This window comes from Anarrhichthys ocellatus, unplaced genomic scaffold (assembly GCF_004355925.1).
Source record: "Anarrhichthys ocellatus isolate YVR2014 unplaced genomic scaffold, GSC_Weel_1.0 scaffold2, whole genome shotgun sequence".
NCBI lineage: Eukaryota > Metazoa > Chordata > Actinopteri > Perciformes > Anarhichadidae > Anarrhichthys > Anarrhichthys ocellatus.
Genome location: NW_022280032.1, coordinates 7,373,793 through 7,389,193, shown reverse-complemented (window position 1 = coordinate 7,389,193; position 15,401 = coordinate 7,373,793). Strand labels below are relative to the sequence as shown.

Sequence of the window (15,401 nt, the reverse complement as noted above, 5' to 3'; positions counted from 1 at the left end):
TAATCTTTCTTTTCATTGTTTGATTAATTGTACTGCCACCGTTACTGATTGGCCAATTAAGAGTACAACAAATGAGGATTTGGACAGTGTAATGGCTGAGTGAGGTTAACCGCAGCCTGCATCACACTCTCCATCATGTTTTCTCTGCTTCTTCAGATGGTAGCAAGATGAGCCCGCTGTTCTGCGGTGTCTTTGGATCATGTCGCGGAGAGCAGAATGTGAAAGGCAAAGGTCTCAGCAAATTGTTTCCTCAGCTGTGCTGCAGAGGGGAGTGTTTAGGATAGGCTAAGAATGGAGAAGCCCTTTTAAAGTTGTGTTGTCTTAAACTGTCTCTGCTGTGAGAGTTTTTGTGGCTTTCAGTAACAAATGCAAAGTATGCCACCATTTTGTGAAGGAGAAAAAACGTCAGGAAAGGGAATTAGATGTTGTTATCCAAACAACAACAACATCTCAAACTCTGCTGTTTCCTGTGTTCATGATCATATATCATACACCTACAGATTACCAAATAAAATAAATGACCTTTCCATGTCACACATTTGTTATAGATTACGATTTGGCAATTTTTTGGGAAAGAGGAGGTAAAGGAGGTGCTACAAAGACCGGTTTGCATCCTGTGAACCGAGTGGATTTGGATTTGGCAACAAAATCCCTTTGTTTAAGTGTAGTTGTGGTTTTTGTGTGATGTTAAAGGAACAGTGTGTAGAATTTTGTTGCATTTAGCGGTGTGGTCGCATATGCGACCAACTGAATACCCCTCCGCTCACTCCTCCCTTTGCAAGACTGCGATAACGTGATCCGCCAAGTGCAACACCTTGCTTACGCCATTCGCCTTGCTCAGAGGCCATCCATACCATAAAAACACTACTTTAAGGTCATCGGCAGTCCACAGTTTTCTCTGTGGCTCATGTTCCCATACTATGACAAGCGAAAGAAAGATGCTCTTGATAGAAACATGGCGGTGCAACATGGTGAGCTCAACAGTGAAAATGCCCCGCTCCCAATGTAGATAAGGGCTCATTCTAAGCTAAAGAAAACAGAACAATTCTTAGTTTCAGGTGTAACCCAATGAAAACATAGTTATGAATATTATATTCCATTTCTGCAAATAGATCCCCCGAAATGCTACACAACTCCTCGTTTAAGTAAACACGTTGTGTCTTGTGCTTCAACTCACTGTTGACTTTTTCAGTATTAAACAAAAACCACCATCTGTCACATATCACTTATCACTTGTCACTTAAGTGCTGCGAGTGCAATAGGGAATAAGAGCAATTTCCTTAAAAACATATTTAATGTTGCAAAATAAATGTATATAAACATAATTCCGAGACAGGGTTTTTATGAGCACATGGTGCAAAGCTAAACCTTTTAGCCAACAACCAAAATTACATCAAACACATAACATAACATTTCACACTAATTGTGAATGATTTAGTACAGATTCAAATGTTTCATTCACATATCATACATTATCCCACATACCTTATATTATAAGTTCCTCATTTCCACTGTTGTGCACTAATTTAACAATAAGCCTCAGACACGACACCAAACAAAACATATTGTAGTTTAGAACTGAAGCGTTCATGCATATTTATGGAGTGAGTTGTTTGTTCCCTCTATCCATCTCCTGACAGCAGTTTTGCAATTATTTATGGATTCCGTGTTTTAAGTGGAACAGGAAGACTATTTCAGGCAATAGCTTTTCATGAGCGCACAACTGCTTATGAAAACAGATGGCAAACACAACGCAGTGCTTATTTATTTTATCAGGAAAGCAAATATAGCAAACACAGGCCCGGTGAATGATTGCTGCTTTTATAACATGTGATCTCTGCTCCCTGTGTTCTGCAGCATCTGAGACAGTATCAGTGAGAACTGAGACTGATGAATGTGAGGAATGTAAGCTGACGTCACTGCACGCACCGTAGCTTCAGTCACATGGCTAGGTAAACACAAGTAGCCGTTTGGCCTGATTTGTGTGTGTGGGTGTGTGTGGGGGGCACCTGTGGCTCTGATCAAGAAGACCCAGGAGCAAAGTGTTCCTTCAAGAGAGTTTTTGCTCCATGTTTTGAAAAAAGAAACAAATGCTTTGTGTATTTTTACTAGGATTCCTTCTATGTTTGAACAGCAGCCCAACAAAGTTTTTTAACAATGTTTTTCTAGCTTGTGGTTGGCCTTAATGCTGTTCTAGATCCTGAGCACACATACATACATGGACACTATTACTGTACAAGTCTGTATGCACACGCAGACCTGAAACCTGAGCCATGCACAAACATATGTATAGGGACATCATTAATGTTTATTGTACATTTTTTGGAGATAAACTTACAGACATGCAGTGTAAACACGCAAAAAAACAACTTTCTTATAGATACAGAGATGTACTGTAACACACAAACATGCATTCAAACTCAGTCATTTGCTGACAACAGTTGTAGAAAGTGCATTTACTTGAATAATTCAAGGTTATGCCACATCATATCTCGGCTACATTTCAAAAGGGAAATATTGCACTTTTTACTGAACTACATTTATCCGACACCAACAGTTATTAGCTACTACGATGATTAGGATTGTAAATACAAAACATATATGGAGATTGTAATGTCAGATGCAAATAGGGCCAATTAGTTTGCTCATTAATGCAACAATGTCACAACGTTGGGGAGGTAAACAGCAGAAATATGCTTTGAAATATGTGTGCCTCCACAGCGGGCCCGTGAACAATCACTCTGGGTGGTCCGGTGACAGAGCTGTTGTCACTTTTCAGTAGAGCTCTACTGAAACCATACATCCTGATATACATTTGCCAAAGGCATAACCGCTGCACGGCACAGTGACAACATATTTTTACGACTGTATCTTTGGTTATTATCACATCATCCATCACTTGGGTGAGCGAGACAGAGAGCTTTTCGATAGTATATGTTGTGTGGTGCTTGCTAAGAGTCTGGGGGCCCCAGCGAGGGTGTGATCAGAGAAGATGGCTTTCCTTTCACTCATGGAGCCTGCAGCCTATTTCCCCAGAGGACAAACCAGCATCTCCTATATATTATCCCCCTGTTTGCTTTACTCTAAGCCAGGTTTCTAGGAAGGCTATCAGCATGATGGTCCATTCCAAATGGCTCTATGTTTGGCCTCATCGAGAGAAGCCCGCCAGAGTGTGTCAGAGAAGGCCGTCTCTTGGTCTCCCGTACCTTCATGGTCCCCGCAGACCCCATGCATTCCTTCTACATGGGGAAATAGACCCCTCTGAGAATTTCACTGACAAAGCAAGCGTTTAACAAGCTAATGGTGGAAAACCTGCCCATGGGGCTGACCTTAGCCTCTTCAAGGGGAACAGGCTCTGTAATGCAAATCCGTCCACCTGCAAAAAGAGGAAGCAGAGATTTATGCTCGCACACAGGTACACATGCTGTTTATTAGCGGCTGGCATTCACACACTTCCATGCATGCACACGCAGGCTTTGAGTCAGTCAGTACTCAGTCAGTACATGGGTGCTGTCTTGATTGTACATTTATATTTTTACAGCAGTGATTTATAAAGGATGTAGGGATGTGATTTAAAGGCATATGCTTGAGCGGGCAGTCGCTGTCTGTTTGTTTACTGGAGTCCTGTGGGAATCTTGATGGGATTGTAAATGTTCTACGTGCAGCTGAAATAGTGGGGGTCTGATGAGCACAGACAAAAAACTGAACACAGACCTAGCTGAGTCAGGCCTGTGAATAAAAGATGAAATAATGTATGCACTGGAGGCATGCATGCACAAATTCCCATACTGCTTTCATAATGTTGCCGTTGACTGAACTCTGTTCTCAGAGTCTCATTCCCTACTAACTGCATTATTAATGCATTATTAAGTTAGATGCTGAAGCTAGAATGGTTGAATATCAAATATAGTAGATTTCAGATGTCACTATTGCGCCAAAACTAACTAAATTCAAAAGTTCAGTGTGTTTGCTTCAGTTCTCATGTCAAGATCAGGTCCAAATTGTTTTGTTATTCAACTGCTCATTAACTTTAAAATCCCCTCTTGACGTAGGTCGCCTCCTCCAAAAGAAATATTGCCTTCTGTCCCAGTTGGACTTATGGCTTCATAAAAACATTTTACAGTGGAACTGTAACACCCAGCCCTGTTGTCTGAGACCTGCACTGTGCACTAAACCAGCTCACATCCATCCATTTATCATTGCTTAAATAAGACCAATGAGCAGCAAAATACAGTAAAATGTGGCTTCACCCTTTTTTTTTTATCAGCCTACGCTCCTTATCCTCTGGCCTTTCATAATGTAATTCATAAATGTGACAGAAAGTCTTTAAGAAGACACATAAATCGATATTACCATTTCCATTTTGTAATGAAAGCTCAGCTGGAAAATACCCAAGTGGCTGAAGCAGGCTGACAGGCTGAATCACCGAGTTGATGGATGATGGGGAAATGCACTCTTTATCTCAATGCTGTCCATCTTTTTGGATGAACATGTAGCCGGGCCAATGATACACACATAAGAGAGAATCTGTTGTCCCCTTGATGGGTGTGTAATTAGCCGATCAACAAGCAGGTGCAGTCACCTTTGGGGAAATGTGTTGAACACAGAATGAGTGACAGCGCAGCCTTAATATATTCCAGAGGAAGAAAAGTTAGCTTGCATTTAGTAAATGAATTGCAGCGTCACAAACTATTTGTTGTGACATAGCTTTTTGAAACAAGTGTGCTGTGGCCATAGAGTAGCCACTAGTGTTGTCACAGTGTGTAGCAACTGTGAATTAAACCACACAAAGCCTACTGGCACCTTGCAGACTGAACAGAGCAGAGGCCTGTAAAACAAACAAACTAGTGAGTGCTGTGTTCCCTTCTCAGCTTTCCAGGCCCCAGCAGTAATCCTGACTGGACTATTATACACTAATGGCATTGGCATGCTGTTTTGAGGTGGGCTGCCAGGTCTTCCCAGCCAGATCCCCCCTTTCTAACCAAGTTGAATGTGCGAAGCTGGGAACCTCGAGGAGGAGTCGGTCAGAGCTCATGAGCTAGGAAAAGCAGCGTGTACACAAATAATATTACAAAAGAATAAAAGATTATTCTTTTTAATCATTTTCATGGATGAGACTTTAAAACATAGTTTTAGTTTAGTTTAATAGGAGATTTTCGGTTTGTCTTTGGCACATTTCAGGCCATCGTGTTTGATGATTTTCGAGGTCAGAATATGGGGTACTCCCAGAGAGGTTTTCTCTGGGCCACGTCATCCTTGTGGCTGGTGCTTTCACCCTTGGAGACTGACAGATCTATCTCTGGTAGAGCCTCAGACACTGGGTTTTTTCTAGGATCAGACTAAGTCTCTCCCAGGAAACGCAAAGACAAATCCCATCAGTCCCACTTCTGAAATTAGCGGAGTCTGAGTAAGAAAGTGTGAAGAGTATGGGAGGGCTAAACAGAGTGCAAATGCAGTTCTGGTGTGTGAACTATATCATGGAATCATATGTATGCATGTGAGCATTGTTAATGCACATGCAATCGTGGTTTTTCTCATTAAGCGTGCATGTTTGCTTTGCAGGCTGGTGCATGAGACAGAGAATGTGAGAGTGTGTGGATGCCAAACAGCTTTTAGGTGTGAGTGTGTTGCTAATCTTTGCATTCAAACAAGTGTGTTCCTCATTCCCTGCACATGGCCCGCTCCGCTTTGGCAGCCCACCTCAATAGTTCCCTTCCCTCCAGCGATGACGCAAATGACCCACGATGACTGACCCCCGCGGTAAAACCTGTAAAACATTAGCCAGCTTGAATAGGAATGACTCTCCATACTCTACCCACAGCATGCAGGCACTGAAGGATTTATTAAATTATTTATTTATTTATTTTAAGTGTCCTCCCGGCGGACTGCTGCCGTGCTCAAAGAGGATGTGGCAGAGGAGAAGGAGTCACCTGGACAAGGAGCCAGGCCGTTTGTGTCACAAATGTGTGTCTGCCTGTACTTGAGTCTTTCCACACTCTTTTCCTGCAGTGTATAGTGTACGGGGAAAATACCCACCCCTATTAATTCATAGCACTTAATGTCTTCTTTCCTTTTGCCTCATAGCATTACTATTGCCTCGTGTCCAATTAACTTCAGAACAGCTTATGACGAGAGTTTTTCAAGGAGGATGATAGTTTATTTAGTGAAAATTCAAGACAGGGAAAGTACCTACATTATGGATCAAAAGTCTAGCTTGTTATGATCTCAGTGAAATGTATGTAGCTGTTTCTGGAGTCCAAATGCTAAATTCAGATATCTGAAGGGCTGACAGTTATAAAGAAAATCTGTATCTGTCTACACCTCAGAGAAAGAAATGAATGAAGAACACCATGGTAGACCAGAGGGTCCAATTATCAAAGATTCCTGCACTCAAAGCTTAGGTAGCAATTAATGGAGATGTTAAACATTAATGTACACTATTATACTACATAAGTTTCTCCAACTGGGGCAGAAAAACATATTTCATTAGAAGGGATATCCTGTAATTATACATTGTCATGATTCTGTAAAAAAAACTGTATTAAAACAAAAAGGACAGTTTCCGAAAGGGTGCTATATGGCACTCATCATGAGAATACCTCCACCTGTGGGTGCAAAAGAAGATTACAGCTCACTCTCAGAGCTGTGATGAGCAAGACAGAGTTTACTGTGGCTCTAACAACCATGAAAGTGAGTACAAGGATCTTTGATTGTTGCTTTGATGGTGTCCTACAGCTAAGCCGCTGTCATTTCTGAAGCCTTCCTATAGTGAGACTTAGTTGAATCTGACCTAGTTTCTTTTTGTCTGCTGGAATGAAAGTGAGTGCGGGGATGTCTGAGTCAAGCATTGCAGATGTCAGAATATCTTAGACAGAGAGCAGTGATAAAAGAACAAAGGAGGAATAAGTAAGAAAATATTCGAGACCTCGAGGCAGCGAGTGTCAGTCTGAGTGCATGCGTGTGTGTGCACTTATGTAAGTAGGCACATGTGTGAATTCATGACTTTGCAGACCTGATTGTAAGTTAGAGCACAGTGAGTTTAATTGGACAAGAGAGGTGGTGCATTAAACCCCTTGGGTGAAGCTGATTGGAAATCCTGCTGACTGATCTGCTGGCCATTAATTAACCCAACCATACTGTAAGATCAGCACTCTCTCTCTTTCTTCATCCCTTCCCTCAACCAGGAGATCTTTAGTTGGTACTTATTGTAACCATGTCCTCAATTGACACTGCATTTGGGTCCCAGAGTGAATCCAGTTCACTAACAAGCTAGCACAGCTACTGAAGATCCAAGTAGACACACATCAACTCCACTCATATGAAGCCAGTAACGAGGGTCGAAGTAGGACGCGGGAGGCGGAGAAAGAAAGAGGGAGGCAGAGAAGAATGAAAGCCCGTTCATGAATGAATGATTAAGAAACACTGCTAGCAGTTATCATGCACTGAGCTATATTAGGAAGAAGCAGTTTCCGGTTCCCTTTCCACGCATTTAGAAAGGTACTCGGTAGTAAGTCGATGACAGCGGGTCAGACTCATTGCGAGGCTTCAGAACCATCGGTGTGAAAGTGGAGCTCCACTATGGGTTGCTGTCCGCCACTTCACACTTATAGGGAAGTGGTTCTCTGGTGGGAGCAAGTCAAACAACAAGCATATTCCAGTAGTTTGTTTGTGCTTTGACACTGTGGTGTTTACCCAGCACCTCAGAGGCACGGCAGCTTGCTGTGGGCCGTGGCTCGGAGCCATGGTGGTGGACAGGGCATGGCTGCATACTGGCATCCACACTGCTGCCCTCTTAACACTCTGGGTGAGAGGAAGGCTGGGAGTTTACTCGCCTGGCACTATTTCATTTTGAGTCATGAGAGTGCAGCTCATTTTCAGAGGGAAAAGGGTATATTTTGGCTGGCTGCTTTCTTTGTATGTGTGACAGTTTTTATATCATCTACTGTACTTAGGAGTGCCCTTTTCATTATTTTCCTTTGTGCCTAAAATCTAAACAAACTCGCATCAAGCTTGACAGTAAAAGACAGGACTTCTTGTCATGACACAGGTTATAATCTAAATCTGTAAACATCCCTCTTCTCCTTATGCGATTCCATCAGAGTGAACACACCGTAAGAAATTTGGGACAAGGGACAGTCCTTGTTTGGGCAAAAAGACAAAAAATCACCCAAACTAATATGAGGTTTTCAGTCTGAATCCAGTCTGTATCTTTGTCCTTGTGAAGGTTATTTGTCATCGTTTTGTTTCTGTAAAAAAACCTATGTGTAACTACAGGAAGAATCCTTCTGCCTCAGCTTAGCAATGAAACCATCCGAGTTAAAATAAAGAGGGAATTTTGCACTAAAAAGACTAACATTTGGAAAACACTCACTTTATTTGGTAACTTGCTCAGACTGGAGTCTCCCTCAAGAAGTCAGTTAATCCAAATTAAAAAAAGGAAGTAGTTTCATACTTTTAATGGTATGTAGCCATGCAGAATATACTAGTTAAATTTGTCAGTGTTTAAAGATATAAATCTCTGAAAGTTCAACAGCAACATCTCTTTAAGGACCAATGTCTCGGTAACTCTGTGTGTGAAGACTTCAAAAGCAGAAAACGGTTCCAAAGAAAACTATTGACAGTGAGGTCTTTGGGCTATTCCACAGTAAATGGGACGTTGTTCCTGGAAAGACACAGTGTTGTTGAAGTTTGAACCCTTGAGGGTTCCTCTGCAGTTGTAAATTGGGAGAATACAAGTGTGTGAAATCTAGTTAGCAAGTCGTAAAAGCAATGGAAAAATAGTTCAAACTTCCCGTCTTGACACTCCAAGAGGTAATATGAATCCAAACTAGGCCAAACCTATCGGAAAAAAAGGGACCAAACCTTAATGCTGACAATATTAGAATCCTTATGGCTTTTCATCTGTGTTAAATAACATCCAGTTTGAATTTAATTCAAATTGGCACATTTCAAACATGACCAGTGGTGCAGATGAGGGCTCACATGAGCTCAGTATGATTTTATCATTTTCAATTTAGTTTATTGGCTGCACCTTGACGAAGGTGAACTACACCATTATAATTGCTTTCTCTTGTTTGTTTGTTTCTTTCTAGTATCACTCTGGATCATGAAAGTACAGCAAATCTTCAGAATGCATTCAGAATGGAGCCAGAGTTCCATTAAAATGCCTTCGACCTTATTGAGTGTGTCGTGTTACTCTGGTAGCTATCGCGCCGTGATTGAAAGACGTACTTCCACTTTCAAAGACGCAACGCATGTTTTTCTCTTGAAGACTGGTTTCAGTCTCTTATAAATCACCAGTATTTGCTGTAAGTGAAAGCCACTGCTCGACCTGAGTTATGGGGCGGTAATGAATCTAGCAGAGGGTGAAACAAAGGGCATAACTTCTACAAAGTTGTTATTTTTCCCAGTAGGTGCACTGGAGCTTTAGGACAAAAACAAATCCATTTGGAAATTTTACTGCTTCGGCTGTGTTGTGCTGCCTGGAGGGTGTCCATGAAAAACCAGGAGATCTCTAAGAAATCATTCATGTGTGGTTTTACCTCTTTAGACATAATATTGGCAGTGAACTGTCATATGTTTTAGGTATAATCTTCGTTCTCCTGAAGCAAAACAAGGTAATAAAGTTTGAACAAGTCTTTTTGTTACCAGCCGCGACAGCATGTGGCTGGTATTGTTTTCATCTTGTGAGTCTGAGTCTGAGTGTGTGTGTGTGTGTGTGTTTGGGTGTGTGTGTGTGTGTGTGTGTGTGTGTGTGTGTGTGTGTGTGTGTGTCATCATGGTAAAATATGGTCATGGAGACACCTACTGTAGCAGGAACTACTTTACCAGGTGTCTATATTCATGTCTCTCTGTCTGTGGACAGATTTGATCAACGTGATAGTGTCACAAGTGCAAGATGCAGTCACGGAGCTTTATAGGTGTGTAGCTGAGATCAAAAGGAAGGCCAAGTGTGAAGATGGTTGTGGTAACAAGGTCGGCGGATGATGGTCTCTAGTTTTTCTTGTTTCTTATCAATGTTTATTCTTGTTTGGAAAGCATTAACTAGCTGGAAAAGAAGACGTATATCCTCTTTGTATCGTCATATTTTTCTTTGCTCTTTTATTGGCAGTGTACAATTCAGCCTCCGTGAGGTTATTATCTGGTTTTGCTGGGCTTCTTTTGACTCTTGTGATGGAAATTTCTGCTTTTTGTCTTTGAAAAATAGATTTGTCTTTTCTTGTTTGTTATGACACCGGTGATTTGAAGGCTGGAAGCACTAACACCAAAACCTTTGTTTACTGATCTTCCAGCACTGGTAAAGAACATTCAAACACAGTGGCACCAGACTGCATCCACTGTTTGGTTTAGTAAGTGAGTAGCACACCATCCACATGTATTTGTTGATGAAATGTTTTGAGCCAGTCTCAGAGGAAATTAACTCCACTGTGGCCTGTAAAGTCACTCTGTGCAAGAGGCGATCTGCGGCGCTCAAATTCTATGCTCAGCTTTGATTTTGTGTGTTTCTTTTGTTTTGGCACATCAAAGGCTGCATGTAGACTTCTGTGTAGTCTGGGTCTGTCTCTCAGAGCATGGAGATGAAAGGGTGGGTTACATAAGACTGCAAGACCGAATAGGCTGTTTATGTGTGTGCGCCTGGAGAGCCTCACTGATACTAAGACCTTCTAATGGAGCCGGACTCAGCCGTGACCATAGAGGAGCTGCTGCCAACTCCTATACTTTAAAAGCGAAACCCCGTCGTCAGAGCAGTAAAACAAGACAAACAGCTCACTGGATGGCTAATATTATCATTCACAGTAATTTACATCTCATATGTGGGCCTTTCACACAGATGATTGCCTGTTTGACTTCCTTTTTTATCGAGTATGGTTATATTAATGCATGAGAAGGTACACACACGCTTGACGGAGCTTTAAAGTGACTCACAGATATAATCATGCTTATGATAGAAGAAACCAGGCTCTTCATAGCTGCAGTCCTTGGGCTAGAAAATGGAGCATGAGTGAAGAATATGTTGAGAAAGGGCAACTCCCTCATATTGCATTTAAATAAAAGAAGATCCTTAATGTCAAACTGTGGTAAAGCCGTTGTGCTTCATGAATGGATGTGCATTGTGTTGTGTGTGATTGTAATGATGCTGCCCTTGTTTACTTACTGTCAGGGTCACCAGCGTTTTGTGGAGCCATTAGCAAAATTGATTTTCAGGACCGTGATTCTCAATAAAATTCTTACTGCGACCGATCAATATACATTCAAATATACCTTTATTTTTTTTAAATGTACAAACGAAAATATCTTATAACTACAAAGGTGCGCTCAGTAGAGTGCAGACTCTACCCGGTGTGTCTGCAACGGCCACTGCTGTAATGTTTGATTGAATGAAGACAACCCATATTTGGCTAAGCTCTCATTTTAATCTATGCAGATGTCTGCACCGGCTCTGTTCAGGTGCTCGTCTCCGCTCCGTCTCACAGACGTAACTGTGACTTGAAGCATTTATTGAGGCTTCAAATCTATTTTTTTCTGACAATGCACGTGTAAATGTGAGGATGATGCCCAATAAAAGGCATGAGATAACGGTGTTTCCGGCTGCAGAGCAGTGGCTGAGCGGCGGCGATGCAGTTAGCTGCGTGTGTAGTCATGTTAGCTGTTAGCTGATAGCCAAATACACCGTCCAAAACAATAAAAGTGGGCAAAGTGCTTTTCTCACTGTGTCTCACTTGCCTTGTCTCACCTCACCTGCCCAGGTAGGGGCTGCAGAGTAATGCAGTATCAAATAAAAGGTGTTTTGAGAAAGTGTGAGTCACTTTTGGTCCAACAGTATGCAAGATTAGCTGTGGACAGACACAGAGATGCACACACACACACATACTCAGTCACGCAAACACAAGACCGAACTGATTATCTCCTGGCAACAGGAGCAATTTGTTTAGAACTAAGCAGCACTGTTGAAAAACACGCCACAAAACAACACTTCTGTCCAGACGGACCAGTGGCACAGGCGACCGAAAACCAATTTTTTCCTAATGTTTTCTCTCACAGCATGACACAACTCAATGACCTCCTCTGACACAGTAAATTACACCTGAATTATCAATTTGGCTCTTATGCTGAGCCCCTTGCCTCAGTGTGTGCAGCCGCAATTTGTCACAGCGACATGCTGGGTTTCTCAGGGCTTCTCAGTTCTGGGGCAGAAAGCCCGAACATTGGGGGGGGGGGGTAATGTTGACTTGGCTCTCCTGCAACGTGCTCACCAAAAACCAGTGACAGAGCTGCACTGATGCATTCGGTGACTCCCAAGAAAGTGGAAAACGGGTTTACGAGGCCTGTGGGAGGACACAGTGGCTGGTAATTAGACAGCGTAAAAAGATTCAGCCCCCACCAGACCCTTAGGCAGCGAATAGGAGCTAAAGTAAACCGAACCTGACTGTGAAATTGCATTAGACATCTGCGCTTAATGGAAAGTGAAACAAAATAGACAAAACCCATTTTTGCATTTACGAGCATTTCCCCCCCCCCCCCCCCCCCACACTTCATCACCATCCCTGCTCCTCCTCTTTTTCACTCCAGCACAGTAAATCTCAACTATGGTGTTGCCTTTGTGCAGAAGTTCTGCTGTAGGACGCAAACAGGAACAGGATGTTCATGACTGTGGTTTGAACATGTCTCTCTTTTCCCACAGATGCTCCCCCGTTCGGATTGGGACCACAAGAGAGGCTCCCGGGGATCACAGGTTAGCACTGTCCACACAAAAAGAGACACACTAGGAATAACAATGATGTTTAACAGCTGACAGGAAAACACACACAGGAACTAGTTCCCTCATCTCTGTCACTCGCCTACACCCACCTTTTAAATGACGCAAATAGCAGAAATCCCACCACTAACAGGCCCGTTCACCCACTCATTTCAGCCCTGGTTAAACAGCATGTCCAGAGGTGTCACTTCCCACCAGAGTCCTTGTACTCTTTTAGTCTAAAGGACGCAGGTCTGTGATGTAGCTGGAAGGTGCTGCACAAGCCATTAAAGGCCAGGGAATTGAAACTAGAGGGACTCAGGTGGCACAGCTCGTAGAGGGCAGACACACACAAACACATCCTGGAGATTACCGTTTTCCATCTTTGGGGGGTGAGAATGTGTGTGCGTGTTTGGGGATTGGTGTGTTGAGGTGCCACAGGGCAGCGCTCTGGAGTACATGAAGAACAAACATTGCCCTTGGTGTTGACATGGCCATATACAGTATGTTCTGCTATCAGGAGGATATCCTTTAGAAATGAATAGACAATGCATTCGTGCTGACACTTTATGCTGGGGTAGCAATAAAAAGTTGTGGTTGGGGGGTGAATTGGGGCATTTTTTATGAATAGCGTTCGTAACTGTGCAGCGCAGGATTGGCCTTGAAATCAAATTACACACTGTAATTTCCTAGAGATGCTAAGTCTCATATAGCGGTATATCTGTTCCCAGATCAGCCTTACAATATGATCCTCTTTGAGTGGAGACATTTTCAAATAGCATGTTACCCTTTTGAAATATTGTCCAAGGCTCATATCAATTTGTTATGTGGGGTTAGTGCTGTAGGCAAGCACATATTTCTTGATTGATGCATTCCCTAAGCTGCCATTTAGACTCAGTGGTCAGCTCAGTTTTTTTTTTTTTTGGATCGGTGCTCTGCGTTCGTCAGTGGAATCCTGTAATAGTCTAGAGACTGACAAGACGTGTAAGAAGTCAAGGCTTATGTTGGCATCCCTCTCCATCTCATGGCTATTTACCCTTGGCTCTGCTCTCTTGGACCAGGTTGTTGGTCAGAGAGGCTGGTAGCGCTCGACTACGCCACGGCACCTCGTAGAGTGTGTAAATCACACACTCTGCTCTTTAGCCGTTTGATTGATCTCCACTTTGTCATAGTCGCCAACATGCACACATTAGCAGGCTCATTTTCCAAACCGCGTTTTTTTTTTCTTTTCCCCACCCGTCCGAAGCATGCGGTGGATGTTTTAGCCTAGGAATTGACAGTGAAGTTATGTATGGAAAGAGCTATTTAAATATTTGTATTCGACTTGAAAACACATTGGTTTTGGAACATTACCCGGGGAGATTATCGGAGAAAAGAGTGTCTGTAGGCCTCGAGTGTCTCGAGACTGTTATTCTAAATTACAGAAAGGCTGGAAGAGTCGTATGTGAGGCAGACAAGCCATGACATTGCAGTCATGTTGAAGATTTCTCAAAATCACTCTGAGCACTTCAAACACTTGGGACCAGCGTTTCTTAAACTGCGGGTTTTTCGAGTTGTTAAAGGTCACTGCCCTTCTTCTGGTTGGCCCCGACATGACAGTCCAGGAGAGTATTTTCTCATTAAATTGGGTCCTGTGGCATGGCTGAATTTAAGGCTGAAAGAGACTGAAAACATTCAACTACCTGAGCTTGTTGACCGTCCTCTGCCTGGTAAACAATTGTATCCGCAAATGATACAGAAGCATTAGCAGTTTTCAAACTCCTACCTTTTATGATGTGCGACAGTAAAACACCTCTGAGCTGGTGCCATTTGTCCTTTATGCCAGCATTTCTTGTTTGCTTCTGCCTCTACTGGTCTGTTTGTGTGTCTCTCTAGCTCTGTTTTTTTAATCTTACTTGGTTCCTTTGTTGGAATCAAACCCCCTGAAATATGTGTAAAGAAAAACAAGCCTCTCCTTGGAGATGAGATGGCTGCATGTTCGGGGTCAATTGGCTTGACCTTTCCAAGTAAATCATTAATGAGGCAGTTATTATTGTTTGTTTTGTGTTAATACCCCTCAGATCCCACAGCACACCCCCTTTAATAAAATATGTAATAGTGTGTAATTGTATCCTGGCTGCAGCCGAGGACCTGGCTCAGCACAGCTTTGGTTTGTGTTGACAGAGGGGATGTGAGGGGAGTTGGGTCTTGGTGGGGGTTTCGTTGGGAAGTGGGAAATACAGTTTTGGCTGTAGGAGCTCAGGCGAGGAGCAAAGAGTGTCTCAGTGGAGTTTTCTGTTACCGTTCTGCTGTGATTCACACTTTATCACAGCTCCGTTAATTCAAGTAGAGAACATCACCAACTCCCAGGCTTCTCTTCAGCTAATCCATCTGGACAGATGTGATCAGGGCCATTACTGCACTGCCACTGAAATACAAAACTGCACGGTAATGATTTTTCAAACATGCAGAGAGTTCTGTGTAAATGAAATCAACCTAAGAAAAAATAATGAATGCACTTAAGTATTTTTTATTTAATATATTCCCCAGCTTCTTGCTCAGCAAATTCCTGTATATCAGAGTGTGCGGGCGGGTTAATTGCAAACAAGCCCCGCAATGTGTGTATCTGTGTGCTTTATGAAGATCCAGAGTTGCTTACATTATTGAAATGTGTTTACTAAGAGAA

General features: G+C 42.6%; 1 protein-coding gene across 2 annotated transcripts in view; it reads left to right on the top strand.

Moving 5' to 3' along the window:
* Positions 1-15,401, top strand: part of LOC116389436 (cGMP-inhibited 3',5'-cyclic phosphodiesterase A) — a 98,136-nt gene that overhangs the window by 56,295 nt on the left and 26,440 nt on the right. For both annotated transcript variants that reach the window (XM_031858129.1, XM_031858121.1), the window contains exon 2: positions 12,683-12,733. In XM_031858129.1, coding sequence (XP_031713989.1) covers positions 12,683-12,733 — 51 coding nt within the window. The remainder of the gene's footprint in view (positions 1-12,682; positions 12,734-15,401) is intronic.